The sequence below is a fragment of the Ahaetulla prasina genome, chromosome 4, assembly GCF_028640845.1.
Source record: "Ahaetulla prasina isolate Xishuangbanna chromosome 4, ASM2864084v1, whole genome shotgun sequence".
In the NCBI taxonomy this organism is placed as follows: domain Eukaryota; kingdom Metazoa; phylum Chordata; class Lepidosauria; order Squamata; family Colubridae; genus Ahaetulla; species Ahaetulla prasina.
In genome coordinates, this window is record NC_080542.1 from 85051777 (window position 1) to 85075312 (window position 23536).

A 23536-nucleotide genomic window follows, 5' to 3' on the forward strand; every position below is an offset into this window, starting at 1 on the left:
AAAGTTCCTATAAAAAAAATAATCCATATTTGAAGTGAAGAAGTTTCCAAGATTTTAGTAGTTAGTTCTGTTTGCTTAAGAGCCATTCTTAAACTGTAAAATCTACCAAAAAGAGGGGGGGGAAATTCAATAAACTTTTCTTCTTAAACATTGTGATAAAGAAAAAGGTAAAAAGAAAAAAAATCATTAACAGTTCTTATTCATTCCATTTAAAAAGTAGCTTGTTATGTTCTTCTCTTCCTTTGTCCTTTTATAGTTTCACTTTCCTTTGTATATTGCAAAGGCCATTTTAAATCCACTCAAGTTGAAAGTTAGTTCAAAGGAAAGCTATTTAAGAGCTGAAGTTAAGATTTATTACTTGCAAATTCTTGCTAGTCCTCCTACTTTGTTGTCTCTGTTGAGTTCTCTTTAAAAATAAATCTTGGCACAGAGATGGTCGTGGCTTCTCGTTCTGTATAAACAGAAGCACCCTGGGCACGGAGCTTCGTCAGGCTAAAGGGGAGCTCTCTCCCTTCGATCCCCTGGTTAAATTCCAGGGGCTCCCAGGGAGCTCTACCCAAACCTGACCACTCTTCCCTTCCCCTTCTCCCAGGGGAGAGAATTCCAAACCATTTGACAGCCCATTTATGCTGTCAGGGATGGTTTGACGAAACCCAGGGCAGACGATCCCAAAGGAACATCCACGAAGCCTGCGTTGCCAGCGGATTTGGTAAATGAGGCGTGAAAACGAAACTTAAGGAAGTCTTTGTTAACATTTCCTTCTTCTTTGCTTTTCTTTATGGAGAAGGGGAGTTGAGGTTCTAGGGTAGGGATGGGAATTTATGGTTAATTAGGGTATTCTAGCTTATGATTGTTAGATCGTATACCTTGTATTCTGCTCTGGGAAGTTGGGGGACGGGGGACGGGGTTGATAGTGGGTGGGGGGAGGGGGTGATATGTAATGAGGGAAAAAAAATTTGGAAAACTTTTTCAATAAAAAAAAAGGCACCACAGATAAAATCAGCAAAATTCTCCACAAATACAACATCAAGACAGCCTTCTGTGGGGACTTCCGGCTGCTCCGCGTGCGTTGGAGACGGCCCTTTCGAACTGTCGCCCCCCGTGAGTCTGTTAAAGCCGCTCAGACAAGGTAAATCAGCTGTCTGATGGCTTGAAAACCCTTCCCTCGGGAGAAGAGGGAAAGGTGGGCAGCGGGGTGGGGGTAGAGCTCCCCAGGAGCTCTAGGAATAATTCCTGGGGCTCAAGATCCTCCACAAACACAACATCAAGACAGCATTCTGCACAAACCGAAAAATATCCACCATCCTAAGAAACCCCAAAGACAAAACTGAGTTAGAAAATCAAGGAGTATATGAAATCCCATGCACCGCCTGCCCCACCACATACATCGGACAAACCAACAGAAGAATAAGTGCACGCACTGAAAAAACACAAGAACTCAGTCAAAAAAGAGGAACCAACTTCTTCCCTGGTCCAACACCTTAAAGCCACAGGACACAATATTGACTTTAAAAAGACCAAAACTATCGCCAAAACCGAACACTTTAACAGCAGAATAATCAGAGAAGCCATCGAGATAGAAAAACGCCCACACAGCATGAACAAACGAGATGATACCTCCCGCCTACCAGCCATTTGGAAACCCGCCCTTATTGACAAACGAGTCCCTAACACGAGGAATGACACCAGACCCACACTCACAAGGTCCACACAGGATGTCACCACCGCACATCCACCCAGAAAGCAGACCCAAACCCACACTGATCATGAAGCACGACCAAGGACCAGAAGCCAGACCACAGCTGCAACATTAGCCATTTCAAACCCCTCCAATCCATACATGCAGCAGACTGACACCCACTATGAAGATGTAGCATGACCACAAACACGAAGCCAAACAACAGCAGTGCAGCTCACCAGCTCAAATCCCCCTGCAACTCAGACTAATCTGAACACAACCAAACCCCCACCCAAACAGGACACACCCCCATCCAATCAGAGCACAAAAAAACACCCCATCCAATCAGAGCACAGCCAAGCTCCCTCCCAATCAGTTCAAACCCCCCACTAGCAGTTAAAAAGGAAGAAACAGCTGCAATCACACATTGCTCCCAGAAGCACGAAGCTGAAGCCTGAAGATGACGAATGAGACTTTGTCGAAACGTCGCCAAGACACTTCCAATTTTACGCGGGAGAAAACCCGAATAACCAAAGACCTACATACAGACACCCACAAAAACCTCAGAAAACAAATATATATATGTATGTATATATGTACATATATATATACACACACACACAAATGTGTGTGTATGTGTGTATATATATGTGTGTATGTGTATATATGCGTATATGTATATGTATATATCATATATGTATATATGAGTGTGTGTGTCAAGGGTGAAATGCTCCCAGTTTGGACCGGATCGGCTGATCCAGTAACAATGCTGGCGGGTGGTTTGGACAACCGGTAGCAAAAATCCCTGGCTCCCCCGCCCATGTCCACCCAATCGCCCAGTCGCCTGGTTGCTGCTTCTTATAAAAAATGCTTTTAAAAGGTAAAAAAAGGCTCTTGAGATCACAGCTGAGCTGCCTGATCGTAGATTGCGCACCACAATTGATCACCCACCCCGCATGCTGTTCTACTTACCCCATGTCTCCTTTTGGTGTGCACTGCGCATTTAGTAGACCAGTTTAGATTTCACCACTGGTGTGTGTGTGTATATATATGTATATATATATATATGTATACACACACAACACACAATAGGATTTTAATCTTATTACTGAGCTAACTTTCACTATCTACCTTGTTTCCCCAAAAATAAGACATCCCCAGATAATAAGCCCAATCAGGCTTTTGAGGGCATGCGCTAAAATAAGCCCACCTGAAAATAAGCCCTCCTCAAAAAGATTTAAGCATATGTGCAGCTGGTCCCTGACATTTCCTCGGGTTAGGGTGAAAGCGCCCCATCTTGCTCCCCATGTCCCAAAATAATAAGTCCTCCCTGAAAATAAGGCCAACACTTATTTTGGAGTTCAAAAAAATATAAGACAGGGTCTTATTTTTGGGGAAACACGGTAGATAAATAGTTTCTAGAGACTACAGTATTGCACAGAATGGAAAATACTGCCTCACTCCCTACCATAACTACCATGCAAGCACTATAACCCCATAATCTCATAATATATGCATTAGGAAGAGGCTGGCCCAGGTTTCTATGTTTCAAGGAGCAACAGCGAAGAGACAGTGTCCTGGGCTTTCCAAAGATTCTCCATCACTAATACTTAGTATTAGGCAGGCTGTTGCAGCAGTTATATAAAGGTAAAAATGTATTCACATCAAATAATACCATGGATTTATTCTGCTCTCATAATGCAACTTTTCATTCTACATAATTATTTGCAAAGAGCTTCTTCTAATAACATAAGGCTTTACCTACAACAGCTAATTGCACAATAGAAGAGTTCACTTCATTCTTGGTCAACTTCATGACCTTCATATCAGTTGGACTATAGATTTTATCTTATCCAGTTAAAGTAATCCATGCTGCAAAAATGTTTGCAGGTAAGAGCACCTGAATGATTTGTGACAGGGCCAGTAACAGAAAATGATTATTCGGGCTGGGGAATGGGAAACAGGCTCTTACTTTTTTACCAGGACAAAGCAATGAAAGAAAGTAAAGATGATTTTAGCAAGGAAAGGGAGAGTTCAGTGAAGTGAAGAGTCAACTCCACAAAGAAATATTTTCAAAGACCCTGTAAGCGAGTCGGCGGTGCTGGAAGTGATTTGACTATGTGGGTGATCTCAACTTCGACTGAGATCAATAGGTTAGAGAAGAAAAGCCACGGAAGAAGTGACCGAATAAGTGACCCAGAAAGCTTCAGTGGTTGGTTTTACCGGCCATAATACATGAAAAAAGGGAATCGAAAAGAGGATTTCTTGGGGCGAGGAAAGCTAGTAGAGGGCCAAGGGTGGTCCGGGATAACGTTTCCCAAGCTGGTGCACGACATATGCGTTGAACGACAATTCCCATGGCAAGCGCTTATTACAACGGGGCTCGTCGTTTCACCGACGCGGAGTCTCTAAACTGGGGGAGGCTCGACCCAGGACGTAGCCGGAGAAAACAGAAGAGGAGAGGGCGCCAGAGGCACCTTCATACGAGGGCTTGTTTCACCCCCAAGAGGGGCACGAAATTAGAAGTGGTATTTCCCGCCGACCATTGGCCGCTCACTCACAGCTTCAGCTCCTCGTAGGTTGCTGCTATTGCCGCGGCTACCACCTTGGTTCCCATTTGCTCCTTCATCCACCGCGCAGTTCCGTTCGGGCTCTGCCTGCTTTCTATTTAGAATTCCTTCCTTGCTTCCCGGTCACTTGGCAGCCGCGCCTAGGCCTTCAAGACGGCACACCACTTAGGACAAACTTAATCAGAAAGCATTCCACGGCTTCCCGAAGAGCGATGCAATGACTAGGAAAGCTGGGATTGGTGGAATCTGTCGTTCTAATCATGCCAACCTATACTAGATGAGTGGGCGGGAACCACAGTTGTGACGCTAGCTCCGGCTCTAGGCAACGAATGGAAAGCGACCCGGTATTGACCATCTTCCATTGTAATTTCGATTTATAGTAGTACAGCTGCTCCTAATTAAGGTCTAAAAACAATGTATTTCAGATTTTCCAGCTTGAAGATGTGCGGACATCAACTACCAGCATTCCCAGTAACATGTTGCCTGGACAATTCTGTAAATTTAAGTTTATACATCTTCAAACTACCAGGTTTGAAAAATACTGGTCTAAAATGAAAGACTTTTTGGGTTTTGACTGGTTTAACTTACCAAAAATTCCCTATGGCATCACCCTTAAGAAACCGGTGTATGGAATTTACATTGCGCCAGAATTTAGAATACAAACAAAAAAGTTCTACATTTTATCAGCATGGGCCAGTGGCGCAATGGATAACGCGTCTGACTACGGATCAGAAGATTCTAGGTTCGACTCCTGGCTGGCTCGATGTTATGATTTTTGTTCTCAAATCTTTAATTCATTGTAAATGAAGTTTCATATATTCTTTAGTAATGAGGCTTATAACTCCTAGACTAAGGCAATTCTGATATTTATTTTACTCCAATATTGTTTGTACACCATGCCTGGCAGCGATATTAGTATTTAGTATAGCTTTAATACTTAAAATTGTGCTGTGTTCCTATACTGTGCTAAACTACACATTGTGGGGGCTCATGTTTCACAGCTGCAGTGTGTGCCAAAGACAAGGCAGAAAAGAGCAGGGGGAAGACCATCCAGCTACAACTGGTACAAAATATAACAACACAAGCAGTAATGGCTGCCTCCCAATATGCTTATCTATCACCACTGCTGTAATGATTTGTAATGATTTGGGTTGTAAGTACAATTCAAGATGTACTTATAGATAATGACCAGCATTATATATATTCTATATTCATATAGAATATATGCCATACCTGAGGGGCCACCTATAGTTTCTGCCCACAGAGTAGGTATATTACATATCTCTTCTGTTAAATATACAATCACTTTAGAGATTATAGCAGATTCATTCATAGTATATGTCTGGTTTGATGATCCCACAATTTGCAATGGCATTTTTTCCTCTTCATGACTCAAAAGCATTTATTGAAACATCCAGTTTGATTTAATATCAATAGAAGACCATATTTGTAGCTTAGGGTTGAATTATGGGGTCCTTGATACTCTGCGAGCTTGGTGGTTTTCTTGTTTCATTACCCAACTAGGAAAAATCATCAGTTTAATAATAGCACATTTTCTGTCTGTGATCTGTGTTCAGAGTTGACAATGTGTAAATGTATTAAGGTGTAAAGTATAAGCTTTCTTGGACTGCAATTTCATTAGTTCTGTTGCTAAATTGTTTATGAAATGGAAGACAAGCGAGCAGCAAATATCAAATGCATTTGTTCCAAAAACAAGAATATGGCAGAAGACATGTTCCACAATGTACTCAAGGCCACAAGAAAAACTAAATGTTTAGTTTCATTTAAAATTGAATTCAATTTAGAGATTTTTAAGTGAATATTTTGATTATGTGCATCAAGTCAGTATTAACACTTAATGACTACATAAATTTTCTCATTGTAATCATTTTATATTTTCTATCCATGTGGTTTTTTTTAAAAAAAAATAGAGGAGTACACCATTGCCTTCTGCCAGACATTTGCATTAGCTGAGATAGCTTTTGCACATGGCTGATCACTGGGGAAAACATTTTTTATATCCACTCCCAACATTCTTTGCTTATTCCTCCCAAAAACATTCTCCACTCTCACAACCACAATGAGGCAACATAAGTTATAGGTATTATATTATTTCTCATGTATTTAGTAATTTTATTTTGTCTCATTTAAAAATTACAGTGGGGCACAACATTTTAAAGGGTTGCTTCAACACTTTTGGAAATTAAGTAACTGTCTCTATTAAAGCTGGAGAGATGGCAGAATTAATTATAGGAACGACAAGACCTAAGTTTAACTCATAGAATCATCTACTGTAATGTCCTTCCTGTTAAAGACTACTTCAGCTTTAATTGCAATAATACAAGAGCAACCAATAGATTTAAATTCAATGTTAACCGCTTTAATCTAGATTGCAGAAAATATGACTTCTGTAACAGAATCATCACTGCTTGGAACACTTTACCTGACTCTGTGGTCTCTTCCCATAATCCCAAAAGCTTTAACCAAAAACTTTCTACTATTGACCTCACCCCATTCCTAAGAGGACCATAAGGGGCGTGCATAAGAGCACAAACGTGCCTACCGTTCCTGTCCTATTGTTTCTCTTTTTTCTTCATATATGTATGTATGTATGTATGTATGTATGTATGTATGTATGTATGTATATGTAGGTCTTTGGTTATTCGGGTTTTCTCCCACGTAAAATTGGAAGTGTCTTGGCGACGTTTCGACAAAGTCTCATTCGTCATCTTCAGGCTTCAGCTTCGTGCTTCTGGGAGCAATGTGTGATTGCAGCTGTTTCTTCCTTTTTAACTGCTAGTGGGGGTTTGAACTGATTGGGTGGGAGCTTGGCTGTGCTCTGATTGGATGGGGGTTGTTTTGTGCTCTGATTGGCTGGGGGTGTGTCCTGTGTTGGTGGGGGCTTGGTTGTGCTCAGATTAGTCTGAGTTGCAGGGGGATTTGAGCTGGTGAGCTGCATTGCTATTGTTTGGCTTCGTGTTTGTGGTCGTGCTACATCTTCATAGTGGGTGTCTGTCTGCTGTATGTATGGATTGGAGGGGTTTGAAATGGCTAATGTTGCAGCTGCGGTCTGCCTTCTGGTCCATGGTCATGCTTCCTTATCGGTGTGGGTTTGAGTTTGCTTTCTGTATGGATGTGTGGTGGTGACATGCTGTGTGGCACTCTAAAGTGTGGGCACTTATTCTTCTGTTGGTTTGTCCGATGTATGTGGTGAGGCAGGCGGTGCATGGGATTTCATATACTCCTTGATTTTCTAACTCAATTTTGTCTTTGGAGTTTCTTAGGATGCTGGATATTTTTTGGTTTGTGCAGAATGCTGTCTTGATGTTATGTTTGTGAAGGATCTTGCTGATTCTGTCTGTGGTGCCTTTTATATATGGGAGGAGGGCTGTGCCATTTTCTTGTTCTCTGTCTTGGATTTTAGTGAGGGGTTGACTTTAAAAAGACCAAAACTATCGCCAAAACTGAACACTTTAACAACAGAATAATCAGAGAAGCCATCGAGATAGAAAAACGCCCACACAGCATGAACAAACGAGATGATACCTCCCGCCTACCAGCCATTTGGAAACCCGCTCTTATTGACAAACGAGTCCCTAACACGAGGAATGACACCAGACCCACACTCACAAGGTCCACACAGGATGTCACCACCACACATCCACCCAGAAAGCAGACCCAAACCCACACTGATCAGGAAGCACGACCAAGGACCAGAAGCCAGACCGCAGCTGCAACATTAGCCATTTCAAACCCCTCCAATCCATACATACAGCAGACAGACACCCACTATGAAGATGTAGCACGACCACAAACACGAAGCCAAACAATAGCAATGCAGCTCACCAGCTCAAATCCCCCTGCAACTCAGACTAATCTGAGCACAACCAAGCCCCCACCAACACAGGACACACCCCCATCCAATCAGAGCACAAAACAACCCCCATCCAATCAGAGCACAGCCAAGCTCCCTCCCAATCAGTTCAAACCCCCACTAGCAGTTAAAAAGGAAGAAATAGCTGCAATCACACATTGCTCCCAGAAGCACGAAGCTGAAGCCTGAAGATGACGAATGAGACTTTGTCGAAACGTCGCCAAGACACTTCCAATTTTACGCGGGAGAAAACCCGAATAACCAAAGACCTACATACAAACACCCGCGAAAACCTCAGAAAATATATATGTATATGTATATGTATATGTATATGTATATGTAGGTCTTCGGTTATTCGGGTTTTCTCCCACGTAAAATTGGAAGTGTCTGGTGACGTTTCGATGAAATCCCATTCGTCGTCATCAGGCTAGGTGCTTACAGCTTTGTATTTCTAGGAGAAATGTATGATCGCAGCTGTTTCTTCCTTTTAACTGCTAGTGGGGGTTTGAACTGATTGGTTGGGAGCTTGGCTGTGTTCTGATTGGGTGGAGGTGTGTTCTGATTGGTTGGGGGTTTGGCTGTGCTCTAATTGGATGGTGGGGTTGGCTGTGCTCTGATTGGCTGGGGGTGTGTTCTGTTGGGGGGGGGCTTAGTTGTGCTCAGGTTGGTCTGAGATGCAGGGGGATTAGAATTGATGAGTTGCATTGCTGTTTTTTGGCTTTGCGTTCGTGGTCATGCTACATCTTCATGGTGGGTGTCAGTTCTGAATAAGAAGAATAAGTGCACAGAAGAATAAGTGCACAGTGCACAGTGCACAGAAGAATAAGATCACGCATTGAAGAACATAAGAACTCAATCGAAAAAGAGGAACCAACTTCTTCACAGAAGAATAAGTGCACGCCTTGAAGAACATAAGAACTCAATCAAAAAAGAGGAACCAACTTCTTCCCTGGTCCAACACCTTAAAGCCACAGGACACAATATTGACTTTAAAAAGACCAAAACTATCGCCAAAACTGAACACTTTAACAACAGAATAATCAGAGAAGCCATCGAGATAGAAAAACGCCCACGCAGCATGAACAAACGAGATGATACCTCCCGCCTACCAGCCACTTGGAAACCCGCCCTTATCGACAAACGAGTCCCTAACATGAAGAATGATTCAAGACCCACACTCACAAGTGCCACACAGCATGTCACCACCACACATCCATACAGAAAGCAAACTCAAACCCACACCGATAATGAAGCACGACCACGGACCAGAAGCCAGACCGCAGCTGCATCATTAGCCATTTCAAACCCCTCCAATCCATACATGCAGCAGACTGACACCCACCATGAAGATGTAGCACGACTACGAAGCCAAACAACAGCAATGCAGTTCACCAGCTCAAATCCCCCTGCAAATCTGAGCACAACCAAGCCTCCACCCAAACAGGACACACCCCCATCCAATCAGAGCAAAGCCAAGCTGCCACCCAATCAGAACACACCTCCACCCAATCAGAACACAGCCAAGCTCCCAACCAATCAGTTCAAACCCCCACTAGCAGTTAAAAGGAAGAAACAGCTGCGATCATACATTTCTCCTAGAAATACAAAGCTGTAAGCACCTAGCCTGATGATGACAAATGGGATTTTGTCGAAACGTCGCCAAGACATTTCCAATTTTACACGGGAGAAAACCCGAATAACTGAAGACCTACATACAAACACCCGCGAAAACCTCAGAAAATATATATGTGTGTGTGTTATACCTCCTTATATTTCCTCATATATATGTTTATATACTATATAATCTTTTGTGTGATGCTTATGTATATTGTTGTGACAAATAAATAAAATAAAAAATAAATAAAATAAAACACATTAGTTTTGCTTCTTGAATACTATTTTGTTATGTACTTGTACAAAATGAAAGTATATGTCAATCATTCTAACTGGCCTTGCATGTTTATCATTTACAATGTTAGATTTCATTATCAGATATTTAAATTATGCCATGGTGCAGCTGTGATTTATAAGGAAAAAACGAATCATACAATAAAATAATTTTAAATCTTTTATTTTTATTCTTAAATCCTGAACACATTAATCCTTAAAACCTGAGCATGTAAATAATTCTAAGCCCTACAGGTCTTTTCAGAAATTTTTATAAACAAATATTTAATGCAAATGTAGAATCAGAGATTTTCCTTCCCTATTGTAGGCATGAACATGAGAAGAAACAGTTTTCATTCATCCGGAAGTAATTTCAAATATCGAACACATGGGTATAGAATTTTATGATCTTTGTTCCTAAAGTAGAACGCTCAGCACCTCTTACATCCAATTGGAGGTCTCGGGATTTGTACCCTAGTTCTCTGGGATGGGCTTGTTTCTCCACCTATTAATTTAGTAGAGAAGTCCTTATCGCATCCTCCCCAAATGACCACAGGAAACTTGGGAATTAGAGAAGGCGCCCATTAAAGAGCAATTTAGAGATAACTCTATCCTTTTGTTTTTTTCTTTCCTATGTTCTGGACTGAAAATTCTACCCCGCCTATTCTCTGCAAAAGTCTTCCCTTATAACATTGAATCAAGGAGTTTACATCTGATGATCCGGCAGGGGAGGTGCTTCTTTTAAAACTGCCCTCTAATTAAATTCTGATTTCCGGAAGAGAAAACGGAGAGGCGGTGCTTCCGGCCATTCATTCAGCACTCACTCAGAAGCGCGCCAGTTGCTTCCTTGGCGAGTAACGGAAGCGGCATATTTTGAGGTGGTGGCACCAAGCGCAATTTTTCTTCTTTCCGTTTGGCTTCTCATCCTCGGGGAGGTCTCTGTATCTGGTTCAGCCAATTCGAGTTGCGCCTGTTGCCTTTCCGCCATGAAACTCGTGCGGTAAGTGTCAGCTCTTCGGGAAAGGCGGGATCAATCTGGAAACACGTTGGGCCAGGAGGCCGTGGCTTCTTTTCATGGCCGCCTCTCTTTCCCTCTCCCCTCTCTAAACTTGGCTTCCTTCCGACACGCTGAAGACCTTTTGTTGTCTAGTTCTGCGGCACAGTTTTGAAACGGAAAATCCGTATTACCCTTAAATGCCTTCAGAGCCAGCAATTTGTTTTCAATAGGTGGCCATTCACAAAGGGCGGCCTATTTCTAGTATAGAGTAGACAACGAAATCCTAGCAAACGTAGGTTAAAATAAGGGAAAAGCTATAGTTGCTCAAATAGAAATATTTTACAGAGCCGATTTTAGACAACCTTCTAAACCTTTAGACAACCTGCTCATTTGTGTATACCACCATATGCTTAGCCTCAATCTGGTAACTGTAAAACTGCATGTATTAATATCATTGGGCAAGTACAATCAAGAGGTTGGACCAGATTATAAACAAACTATAGAGGCCCGTTACATACCTAATTAGACAAGCAATTAAGATGTGCGTTGGGGACATGGGTATTATAACTTGAAATAGCCAAATCACCAGGCTGTTACATTAGAGAAAGTCTAAAATACTGCGCTGGGAATCACCAGTTTATTTACTCTAAATATAATTAAACCTTTTCCAAAGCCTGTTTTAATGCCTTCAAACAGTTGATTTTCTTGCTGATGTTTCATTCAGTGGCCTGGTCACTACTGAGCTTCTGGAAGTTGCTCAGGACCTGGTTATGCCAGCTGGCTTGGGGATCCTACAAGATGAGCCACTATTTTTAACATCCCTTTAATTGTTTTAGTTTGATTGTTATACTTGTTAATCTATTAACTGTTTTAGTTCTATTGTTTGCTGCCCAGAGTCATTTGTGAGATGGGCAACTATATAAATTGATTTAATAATTTTTTTTAAAATTTACATTTATATCCCGCCCTTCTCCGAAGACTTAAGGGCGGCTTACAGTGTATAAGACAATAGTCTCATTCTATTTGTATATTTACAAAGTCAACTTATTTTATTTATTTATTTTATTTATTTGATTTTTATACCGCCCTTCTCCCGAAGGACTCAGGGCGGTGTACAGGCAAAATAAAACCAGCAAAACAATGTACAATTTAAAATACCATTTAAAAAACTTATTTAAATTAGCCTGAAAAATTAAAATTTGCCATAAACTAAAAACCCCATTTAAAATTAATAAAATTTAAAATTAAAATTCAATTCAAGCCAGCCCCGCGCGGATAAAAAGGTATGTCTTCAGTTCGCGACGGAATGTCCGAAGGTCAGGTATTTGGCGTAAACCCGGGGGGAGCTCGTTCCAGAGTGTGGGAGCCCCCACAGAGAAGGCCCTTCCCCTGGGGGCCGCCAGCCGACATTGTTTGGCGGACGGCACCCTGAGAAGTCCCTCTCTGTGAGAGCGTACGGGTCGGTGGGAGGCATGTGGTAACAGCAGGCGGTCCCGTAAGTACCCAGGCCCTAAGCCATGGAGCGCTTTAAAGGTCGTAACCAACACCTTAAAGTGCACTCGAGAGGCCACAGGTAGCCAGTGCAGTCTGCGCAGGAGCGGTGTTACGTGGGAGCTACACGTAGCTCCCTCTATCACCTGCACAGCTGCATTCTGGACTAACTGAAGCCTCCGAGTGCACTTCAAGGGGAGCCCCATGTAGAGAGCATTACAATAATCCAAGCGAGAGGTAACGAGCGCATGAGTGACTGTGCACAAGGCATCCCGATCAAGGAAGGGGCGCAACTGACGAACCAGGTGAACCTGGTGGAAGGCCCTCCTGGAGACGGCCGTCAAATGATCTTCAAACGACAGCCGATCATCCAGGAGGACACCTAAGTTGCGCACCCTATCCTTTGGGGCCAGTAACTCTCCTCCAACAGCCAGCCGCGGCTGCAGCTGACTGAATTGGGATGCCGGCATCCACAGCCATTCCGTCTTGGAGGGATTAAGCTTGAGCCTGTTTCTCCCCATCCAGACCCGTACGGCCTCCAAACACCGGGACAGCACTTCAACAGCTTCATTGGGGTGGCCCGGGGTGGAAAAGTACAGCTGGGTGTCATCAGCGTACTGCTGGTATCTCACCCCGAAGCCACTGATGATCTCACCCAACGGCTTCATGTAGATGTTGAACAGCAGGGGCGAGAGAATCGACCCCTGTGGGACCCCACAAGTGAGGCACTTCGCGGTCGACCTCTGCCCCCCTGTCAACACCGTCTGCGACCGGTCGGAGAGATAGGAGGAGAATCACCGATACACAGTGCCTCCCACTCCCAATCCCTCCAACCGGCGCAGCAAGATACCATGGTCGATGGTATCAAAAGCCGCTGAGAGGTCTAATAGGACCAGAGCAGAGGAATAACCCCTGTCCCTGGCCCTCCAGAGATCATCCACCAATGCGACCAAAGCTGTCTCCGTGCTGTATCCGGGTCGGAAGCCGGACTGGAACGGGTCTAGATAGACGTCTTCATCCAGGTATTGGGGTAGCTGTCGCGCCACAGCACTCTCTACAACCTTCGCAACAAAGCGAAGGTTGGAGACTGGACGATAATTACCCAAAATAGCTGGGTCCAGGGAGGGCTTCTTAAGGAGGGGTCTCACCACCGCCTCTTTCAAGGCGGCAGGGAAAACCCCTTCCAACAAAGAAGCGTTGATAATCCTCTGGAGCCAGCCTCGTGTCACCTCCTGAGTGGCCAGTACCAGCCAGGAAGGGCACGGGTCCAGTAAACATATCATGGCATGAAGCCTCCCCAACAACCTGTCCACGTCCTCGGGAGCCACAGGGTCAAACTCATCCCAAATGGACTCAACAAGATGTGCCTCCTCTCCCTCGCTTGGATCATCCCAAATTCGGTCCAGACCATCCCGGAGCTGAGCGATTTTATCGTATAGATAACCACTAAACTCCTCGGCTCGTCCCTGCAAAGGGTCATCCCGCACCTCCTGATGAAGGAGGGAGCGGGTCACCCGAAACAGGGCAGCCGGGCGGTTATCTGCCGACGCAATGAGGGTGGAGGCGTAAGAACGCCTCATCTCCCTCATTGCCACTAGGTAGGTCCTAGAATAGGACCTAACTAGTGTCCGATCAGCTTCGGAGCGACTGGACCTCCAGATGCTCTCTAGGTGTCTTCTCCGGCGTTTCATCTTCCTCAGCCCCTCGGAGAACTAAGGGGCCGGACGAGATCTGCACCGGGTCAGAGGCCGCAAAGGCGCGACACGGTCCAAGGCCCCAGCCGCGGCCTGTTCCCAGGCCACGACCAGTTCCTCAGTCGTGCCGTGGGCCAGATCCTCAGGGAATGGCCCAAGCTCCGTCAGGAACCTCTCGGGGTCCATCAGGCGCCTGGGACGGAACCAACGTATAGGTTCCGTCTCCCTGCGATGGTGAATGGCGGTTCGGAAGTCTAGGCGAAGGAGAAAATGATCGGACCATGACATTGGTTCTGTTACTAAATCATCTAATACCAGATCATTTAACCACTGTCCAGAGATATAAATCAGATCCAGCGTGCCTCCCCCCATGTGCGTAGGGCCATCATTTACTCGAATCAGGTCCAAGGCCGTCATGGAAGCCTGGAACTCCCGAGCTGCCGTCGATAACAAGCCAACTGATGGCAGGTTGAAATCCCCCATGACTATAAGTCTGGGGGTCTCAACCGCCACAGCGGCAAGCACCTCCAACAGCTCAGGCAGGGCTGTGGTCACGCAGCAAGGAGCCAGGTACGCGATCACCAAGCCCAACTGATTCCTATGGCCCCACCGCACATAGAGGGATTCACAGCCGGCAATCTGAGGAACAGTGGGCTCCCTCGGCTCTAGAACTTCCTTAATAACAACCGCCACCCCCCCACCCCTACCTTGGGCCCTCGGCTGATGAAATGCTCGGAAACCTGGAGGACACATCTCAACAAGGGGAACCCCCCCCCTCTGGGCCCAACCAGGTCTCCGTAATGCCCATAAGGTCCGCGGACTCCCCCTGAATAAGATCGCAGATCAGGGGGGCCTTGTTAACCACGGACCGGGTATTACATAACATCAGCCGAAGATCCAAGCTCTGAGGATCATGGCCGCCCGAGGAACGGGTAGGGACTGAGGGGCCGGAGCACGTGATCGCTTTCAGACATCGAACACGTGCTCCCAACTCTCGATACGGGCCCCCCCGCCATATCTGCCTCTCCCACTTACCGTACAGATCGAACAACCCACTAATCCTGGAACAACGCCCTCCCCCCCTGCCTTCGGACACGATGGAGTAGTGTCGCGAACTAGCACAGGGGCTGGATCCCTCCCCGATGGGTTCTCACCCCCACCCGTCAAATCCCTCCCACCCCTTAAAAGACCCTTATTTAAAAATCTATTTTAAAAAACCCACAAATTCTTCTTGGCTGCATGCCACCTCTCTGGGTCCCAAGATCCTTCGTTAAGGTAAGCCCTCGATAGCTTGGAGGGCCATTCCTGCGAGGGGGGGGAACCTCGCAGTCGTAGTAGTTCGGCAAATGAATATCTCATGGAGAAATAGTCCGTATAATCGGGTAAAAATGTCCATCCTTAGCCGTCGGAGATGTTACCGTCGTATCCAAAGATCGCCAAGACCCAACATTAGATGGTCAACCATGTGGGTCCTAGTCTGTAGGAGTCCATGGGACCATAAGGATAAAGAAGGTCTCCCTCGAATTCCCGGCAATGCACCATCATGGGACAAAGACCCGTGCAGTACGGTAATTGAAACGACACCGCCGGTGCCCTCATGCCGTCCATGCCTCCTCCAGTAAGCTGGCAGATTATACCTCTGGGCCCAATATGGCCCCAGCGTGCCGCTATGCCGTTGTTAAAATTGTCTAGGCCAAGCCACCTCTCCGTCGCTGATGGAGAGAGCAACTCAGAGAGAGGTAAACCGCTGATGGCAGTTGCGGTATTTTGGCAGGCCATGGCAAAAGTCAGCAGTGGGGAGAAGAAGATGTTCCAGTCCATGAAGGGGGGGGCGATGTTCATGCCCGTACAAATCCCGTCCCAGCAACCAAAGTTAACAGCGACCCAAACACCCGGTGTCCAGCATACCCCCATCGACACCCTCCGTCGGTGTTCGGGACGCTCCTCAGCCTTCGTTGGTATCCTTTGTTGGTGTCCGTTAGTATCCACGGCCAAAACGACCGGAAAACAGCTGAGTCATGCCGGGCGTCTCCTTATTGCCCCCCCAACAATCTGGGTCCTCATTTTACCTACCTTATAAAGGATGGAAGGCTGAGTCAACCTTGGGCCGGGCTTGAACCTGCAGTAATTTACCTAGTGGCGGGTTAAAGAGCATTTATACAGGCCTTAGTATTACCATATATACTCGAGTATAAGCCGACCCGAATATAAGCCGAGGTACCTAATTTTACCACAAAAAACTGGGAAAAACTATTGACTCGAGTATAAGCCTAGGGTGGGAAATGAGGCAGCTACTGGTCAATGTAAAAAATAAAGATAGAGCCAAGTAAAATAACATGAATATTTATTTGAACGAAAATTGCAAAACGTCTACTCTGCAATTGTGCTGGGAAAGCCCAGGGTTGCCCGAGCATGAAAAAGCAAGAGAAGATAGTAAAGCAATAACCCAGTTCTCAAACCGCTTGTTCCAGCCTAAAGTATAGGGTCAACTAGAAGAGCGATCCGGAGAGAGCTCTGAGGACTGGGGCAGGAAAGGCCGCTGAGGAAGGAGGATTCCCAGCTCTAAACAAAGGAAATCCCAGCAGACCCCCACGGGAAGGAAGGGGCAGGCTGACTCACGAGCATCTGGCTGAAGAGCAGCTGCTCCAGGTCGCCCAACACGGTGACTACTAGCTCGGCGGTTTGACTTGGCGTAAGGCCCCAGCGGGATGCGGCTGGGCTTGCCCAGGTTGGAAAACAACGGCGCCAGCGGCGGTTTGTTGCTGGTGGCGGGCCAACTTAGCCTGAAAGAGTGAGTGCTTGGACCGGGAGAGGTTCTTGGACATGGCGGGCGCCTGCTTGCCGCCTTTGAGGCTACGGCTCGTGAGCTGCATCTTCTTCTCGCTGTCGGTCAGGAAAGACAGGTTGGTGAGGACTTCTGCTTGCGCGGGTTCGAGGCCACCGGCAAGCGAGCCTACGCTGTCCGACTTGAAGACCTTCAGCTCAGCCGTCTTGGCGCCACCCGGCGGGCCTTTGGGGTTGGCGCTTCTGCATCATGGCCTTGCTCCCTCGGACGCCGCCTTCTTGAAAGCCTCCTGGCGTGGTGGTTGCCTCCGCCGCCGCTGCTACCGAGCATCTTCTTCCCGCCTGCGCGAGGAAACCATTTAAAGCCCAGCTTCTGAAGCACGGAGGAGAAGAAAGCCCTGGCGGTGCAGTGAGAGGGTGGGGCGGATCCGCCAGCCTTCTCGGCCGACGCTCGGCATGTCGGGGAAACCCTCCCTCCCTCAGCCGAGAAGGCTGGCGGCTCCCCCGCCCCGCCCTCTCACTGCACCGCCAGGGCTTTCTTTCTTCTCCCTCCGTGCTTCAGAAGCTGGGCTTTTAAATGGTTTCCTCGCAGCACAGCCTGGTGGGAGTTACTGCGGACCCGAGCCAAGCCGGTCCCAGTCCAGCCGAACTGTGAAAGCGGAGCGGCGCTCGGCATGGCTCGGGTCCGCGCGGCGGGGCGGGGGAGCCGCCAGCCTTCTCGGCTCCAAGCGAGGGAGAGGAGGCACGTCTTGTTGAGCCCATTTGGGATGAGTTTGACCCTGTGGCTCCCGAGGACGTCGACAGGTTGTTGGGGAGGCTGCACGGCACGACATGTTTACTGGACCCGTGTCCTTCCTGGCTGGTACTGGCCACTCAGGCGGTGACACGAGGCTGGCTCCAGAGGATTATCAACGCTTCTTTGTTGGAAGGGGTTTTCCCTGCCGCCTTGAAAGAGGCGGTGGTGAGACCCCTCCTTAAGAAGCCCTCCCTGGACCCAGCTATTTTAGGTAATTATCGTCCAGTCTCCAACCTTCGCTTTGTTGTGAAGGTTGTAGAGAGTGCCGTGGCGCGACAGCTACCCCAATACCTGGATGAAGACGTCTATCTAGACCCGTTCCAGTCCGGCTTCCGACCCGGATACAGCACGGAGACAGCTTTGGTCGCATTGGTAGATGATCTCTGGAGGGCTAGGGACAGGGGTTATTCCTCTGCCCTGGTCCTATTAGACCTCTCAGCGGCGTTCGATACCATCGACCATGGTATCCTGCTGCACCGGTTGGGGGGATTGGGAGTGGGAGGCACCGTATATCGGTGGTTCTCCTCCTATCTCTCCGACCGGTCGCAGACGGTGTTGACAGGGGGGCAGAGGTCGACCGCGAGGTGCCTCACTTGTGGGGTCCCTCAGGGGTCGATTCTCTCGCCCCTGCTGTTCAACATCTACATGAAGCCGCTGGGTGAGATCATCAGTGGTTTCGGGGTGAGATACCAGCAGTACGCTGATGATACCCAGCTGTACTTTTCCACCCCGGGCCACCCCAATGAAGTTGTTGAAGTGCTGTCCCGGTGTTTGGAAGCCGTACGGGTCTGGATGGGGAGAAACAGGCTCAAGCTTAATCCCTCCAAGACGGAGTGGCTGTGGATGCCGGCATCCCGATTCAGTCAGCTGCAGCCGCAGCTGGCTGTTGGAGGCGAATTATTGGCCCCAAAGGATAGGGTGCGCAACTTAGGTGTCCTCCTGGATGATCGGCTGTCGTTTGAAGATCATCTGACGGCCGTCTCCAGGAGGGCCTTCCACCAGGTTCGCCTGGTTCGGCAGTTGCGCTCCTTCCTTGAGCGAGATGCCTTATGCATAGTCACTCATGCGCTCGTTACCTCTCGCTTGGATTACTGTAATGCTCTCTACATGGGGCTCCCCTTGAAGTGCACTCGGAGGCTCCAGTTAGTCCAGAATGCAGCTGCGCGGGTGATAGAGGGAGCTACTCGTAGCTCCCATGTAACACCGCTCCTGCGCAGACTGCACTGGCTGCCTGTGGCCTTCCGAGTGCACTTTAAGGTGTTGGTTCTTACCTTTAAAGCGCTCCATGGCTTGGGACCTGGGTACTTATGGGACCGCCTGCTGTTACCACATGCCTCCCACCGACCCGTCGCTCCCATAGAGGGACTTCTCAGGGTGCCGTCCGCCAAACAATGTCGGCTGGCGGCCCCAGGAAGGGCCTTCTCTGTGGGGCTCCCACTCTGGAGCAGGCTTCCCCAGGTCTACGTCAAATACCTGACCCTCGGACATTCCGTCGCGAACTAAAGACACATCTCTTTATTCGCGCGGGGCTGGCCTAAATTGGATTTTTAATGGGAAATTTTATTAATTTTTAAACGGGGTTTTTAGTTTATGGTAATTTAATTTCAGGCTAATTTTAAATAAGTTTTTTAAATGATATTTTAACTTGTATATTTGTATTGCTGGTTTTATCTTGCCTGTACACCGCCCTGAGTCCTTCGGGAGAAGGGCGGTATAAAAATAAAATAAAATAAATAAATAAATAAATAAATGCCGAGCGCCGCTCCGCTTTCACCGTTCGGCTGGACTGGGACCGGCTTGGCTCGGGTCCGCGCGGCGAACTGCTCAGCCTTGGGTAAATCCCGCCGGACGATCTCGCCGCCTCTTTGGCGTCTCCTGTGCGGGGTTCCCGAAGTACATCGAGACGTAGACTCGAGTATAAGCCGAGGGGGCGCTTTTCAGCACAAAAAACGTGCTGAAAAACTCGGCTTATACTCGAGTATATACGGTATATCTTCAAGAGCCTAAATCAGGGTTTCTTGTATACAATTCCTTATCTTTCTGGGTTGACTACTTGGACTGTAGAAGGTTCCCAACTGTTACTACCTGTCTTTGCTTAATCAGCCAATAGAATGACTTGAATGTCAATTGGTTGTTGATATTTGCTTTGTGGAGACATTTGCTTTTTGCATGAATTTCATCTTTTATTGTGATTGTCTCAGTACGTAAAAAAATTCATTTACATATAAAGTAACATGTTTGTTCCAATTATGCAGATTTCTTATGAAACTTAGTCATGAAACTGTCACCATTGAACTGAAAAATGGGACTCAGGTACATGGAACCATAACAGGTATGCAGTTCTGGATAAAGAAATTATCAAAAAAATTGTAACTAAATAAAATTCTGAATATTTGGCAGAATTCACTGGTATCTTTCATGTAAATCAGGAGTGTGTACATGTAGCTTCCATTTTATTGATGCAAGTATATTTATGCGTTGAAATAGAACTACAACAGTATCTATCTGCACTGGGAAATATCTAGCATTATTAGAATTGCATTCCTGGATTAGGCTGAAAAATCTGCTTACCCAAGGTCACTATACTGATTTTTCTATAACTTCTAAAACTACCAGTATTTCCAGCTATTCTTTTGGAGCATTACTCTCACTATATTTTGTGTTTAATAGAAATCAATGACATTTTCACAAAAGTTTTCATTGTCAAAATAAGGAAGAAATTGTCATTTATACTTTAATATTGTGAGATATTCCAGCTAGGAGTCCTCAGCTTTCTTAAACTACTGAACACATTTGGTATCTTAAGAATATGATGTGGCACTTTTGCAAACTGCTGGGGAATTTCCACTGAACAAAATGGTCGTGATGAGTTTTAATGAATATTCCCACTAATGAATTCTTCCATCGGATATTCCTTTATTCATGCTTACCTTTCTCTGGACAGTTAGGCAAACATCCAAGTAGAAGATCTCATTGTATCTAGCAAACATTTATTTTGAAGACTTACTTAGACCATTTGTGGTCAAATCATTCTTGAAAATAAAGTTTGGCTTGTAACAGAGTTTCCCAAGCTTTCCGGCTTTGCAGACTGGTGGAGTGGGGAGAAGGAACGGTTACGTGTGAGTGGCAGGCATGCACACTTGTAGTCAGACAAAATGGAGCGCATTTGCTCGCCTGCTGCTTGTGAAAGTGGGGATGTGCGTGTTCGCCTATCACTTCCATGGCCTGATCCCGAATGGTCCAAGGTGTTTGCCTGTTACTTCCAAGGCCTGGTAGTGAACTGTAGTTGGGGACCCCTATTGTAGCATATCTGTTTTCCTTTTTTAAAGCCTTTTTTATTATAAAACATCAGGTAAAAGAAAAGGCCCGATAATTGCCAAGGGAGAAAGTTGAGTTATTTGTTATATTAGAGATCATAGTTCTAGTTAGAGCAAGATTGTGATAAGGGAAAAAGTTTTGAATGACTGGAGAATAGGTCAAGTACCATGAGTAGTGTATGGAGGAAAGAATTTCTGTATGTAGGAAATATGATTGAGAATATTAAGAAAGAAACATATTTTTCAAGCAGTGCAGATAAAAGATTCTAAGAAAATGCAGGTTTTTTAAAAATATGTGTTTGTTTTATTTATGATTCTCATAATTTTCCAGCTCTCTATAGTGATAATCAAATGTACAGCATTCTCACTTTATTACAATAGGTAATTTATGCTAGTTGTATGGCCACAGATAGACAATTCTGTAATACTATAGCCTTCCATAAGATTAGGAAATGTTCTATGCTTTATTTTTCAGGAGTGGATGTCAGCATGAATACACATCTTAAAGCTGTAAAGATGACTTTGAAGAATAGAGAACCTGTCCAGTTGGAGACATTGAGCATTCGAGGCAATAATATCAGATATTTTATTTTGCCAGATAGTTTACCTCTTGATACTTTGCTGGTGGATGTTGAACCAAAAGTCAAATCCAAAAAAAGGGAGGCAGGTTAGTTCTTGATTTAAGACTTTAGCATAAATATCTGCTTCATTTAAGAACATTTTAATTAAATATTTATGACGATGCCTAAATTGCAGCTATAATTCTTACTTGTAGTAGCTTTAAAAATAAATTTTAACAAGGAAAGAGTTTTTTCACATTGATTTGTACCACTTCAAAAATAAAAGTTGGAGAGTTCTTGCTCATTTGCTGTTATTATTTTTGCATATTCATATGATTAATAATTTCTGTAGTGAGCTTTCATTATCATCACCCCTTCAAATCAGCTTTGATTCTATAAAACTTAAGTATAGATTGTTTGGTATCTGACTAGATACCATGTAGGGCTAATTTTTGAATAAAGGAATCACATGCTATCTTTCCTTACATTTCAAAAAAGTTCTTCCAATCTTAAATTCTCTAGCCCTTGTCTTGTAACTAATGGAGCCATATCAATTGTTTAAATAATTCTTAAATAGAAAATACATATTTCTTAAGTTAATTAAAGAGTTAATTTTCCTTGGACAGAAGCAGGAACTAACAGCAAGTACTGGGGCACATAACACCACACTTGTCACTAGAAGATAAAATCATGAAATTGCATCTCCCTTACTTTGGCCATGTCACTGGAGAAAGCAATTATGGAAGAGTTAGTAGTAAAAGGAAACCAGGATGTCAAAGAAAACATAGTGACTGGACATCATTAAAGCTGACACCAAACAGCATAGAAAAACTTAAAGAATTAGTGCAAACTCAAGATAGGAGACCTGGCTCATATTTTTAGAATAATACTGTCAAGTTACATATTTCACATATATTTCACAAAACATACCAATTTTCACTATTTGGAAGCAGAGATAAGTGACTTGATAAGATCATTATAAGAAAAGAGAATAGTTTAACAAATTTGTAACTAATAGTGATATTTTTTCACTTTTAAATTACTTGGAATAAGTTTTAAAATTAAAAATATATACAGAATACAGTAAAAAGTACTATGGTATGATTGCCTTTAAAAAATAAGATTGTATTTTTTTATGTTCAGTTGCAGGTAGAGGACGTGGAAGAGGGCGTGGAAGAGGACGAGGGCGTGGAAGAGGAAGAGGGGGTCCAAGACGATAACTTCTTTATATCTGTTATTAAAAAAAGCCCCAAACAAGCCTTTACAGGTTTTGTTTTTATGTCAGTTTTAATAAACAAATGTGGAAAACGTGTCTCTTAAGTTCAAGTTCTGTATTCATACCTTACATAAAACTCCTGATTACACTTGTATTATCTTTAACTTTGACAGCCAAAACTTAAATAGAAATGTTTAATTCTGAATGCCAGAATTGTGAAATTTGCAATCTATCTTTTCTTCTTATTTTATCTGCTGAAACCTGAAGCTTTTGCGAATATTTCAGGTTATAGGAGAAAATTAAACAGATAGTCGTCATTTAAGCAGCCACATTTGGGACCAGCAGTTCTGTTATTACAAAGTCTCTAAAATGCTTTTCTTTTTCTTATTCTTCTTTCCTTTGAAATTCTCACCATAACACTGGGATAATTAGCAACAAGGGAATTAACATTTGTATTTACATTTGTTGGAAAGAAAGGGCTTACAAGAGAGTAAGCAAGCACACAATGGGAAATGCATCAGATTTGCATAGTGCATTCTCAGCTACAGCATTGACAATACCTTGCTTTTAATATGTATGCCCCTTGTGAGGTTTCTTACTCTTGTAATCCCTTTCCATCTCTCCACTCTACAAAGTATGGGGGAGAGGAAAAATAACAGGTCATGTACAGTA

General features: G+C 44.9%; 2 protein-coding genes and 1 non-coding gene across 5 annotated transcripts in view; 2 read left to right on the plus strand and 1 right to left on the minus strand.

The window, feature by feature from the left end:
• The window catches only part of SACM1L (SAC1 like phosphatidylinositide phosphatase), a 57564-nt gene extending 53121 nt beyond the window's left edge, over positions 1 to 4443 (minus strand). Inside the window, exon 1 of one of the 2 annotated variants that reach the window (XM_058181660.1) lies at positions 4240 to 4443. In XM_058181660.1, the coding sequence (XP_058037643.1) occupies positions 4240 to 4307 (68 nt within the window). In that variant the 5' untranslated portion in view covers positions 4308 to 4443. The remainder of the gene's footprint in view (positions 1 to 4239) is intronic. The other variant, XM_058181659.1, reaches the window with a different exon arrangement.
• A 495-nt stretch (positions 4444 to 4938) lies between these two features.
• On the plus strand, positions 4939 to 5011 carry TRNAR-ACG (transfer RNA arginine (anticodon ACG)). The gene has a single exon. It is a non-coding gene; the product is annotated as a tRNA-Arg (tRNA).
• Positions 5012 to 10797: 5786 nt separating this feature from the next.
• On the plus strand, positions 10798 to 22960 carry SNRPD1 (small nuclear ribonucleoprotein D1 polypeptide). Of its 2 annotated transcripts, none has more exons than XM_058181668.1 (4): positions 10798 to 11009; positions 20027 to 20103; positions 21687 to 21755; positions 22792 to 22960. In XM_058181668.1, the coding sequence occupies exons 1-4, from the start codon at positions 10996 to 10998 to the stop codon at positions 22866 to 22868; spliced, it is 237 nt and encodes a 78-aa protein (XP_058037651.1). In that variant the 5' UTR covers positions 10798 to 10995; the 3' UTR covers positions 22869 to 22960. The 2 variants fall into 2 exon arrangements, with proteins under 2 accessions (XP_058037651.1, XP_058037650.1); XM_058181667.1 differs by having other exon boundaries at positions 10807 to 11009; positions 21564 to 21755.
• The last annotated feature ends 576 nt before the right edge of the window (positions 22961 to 23536 follow it).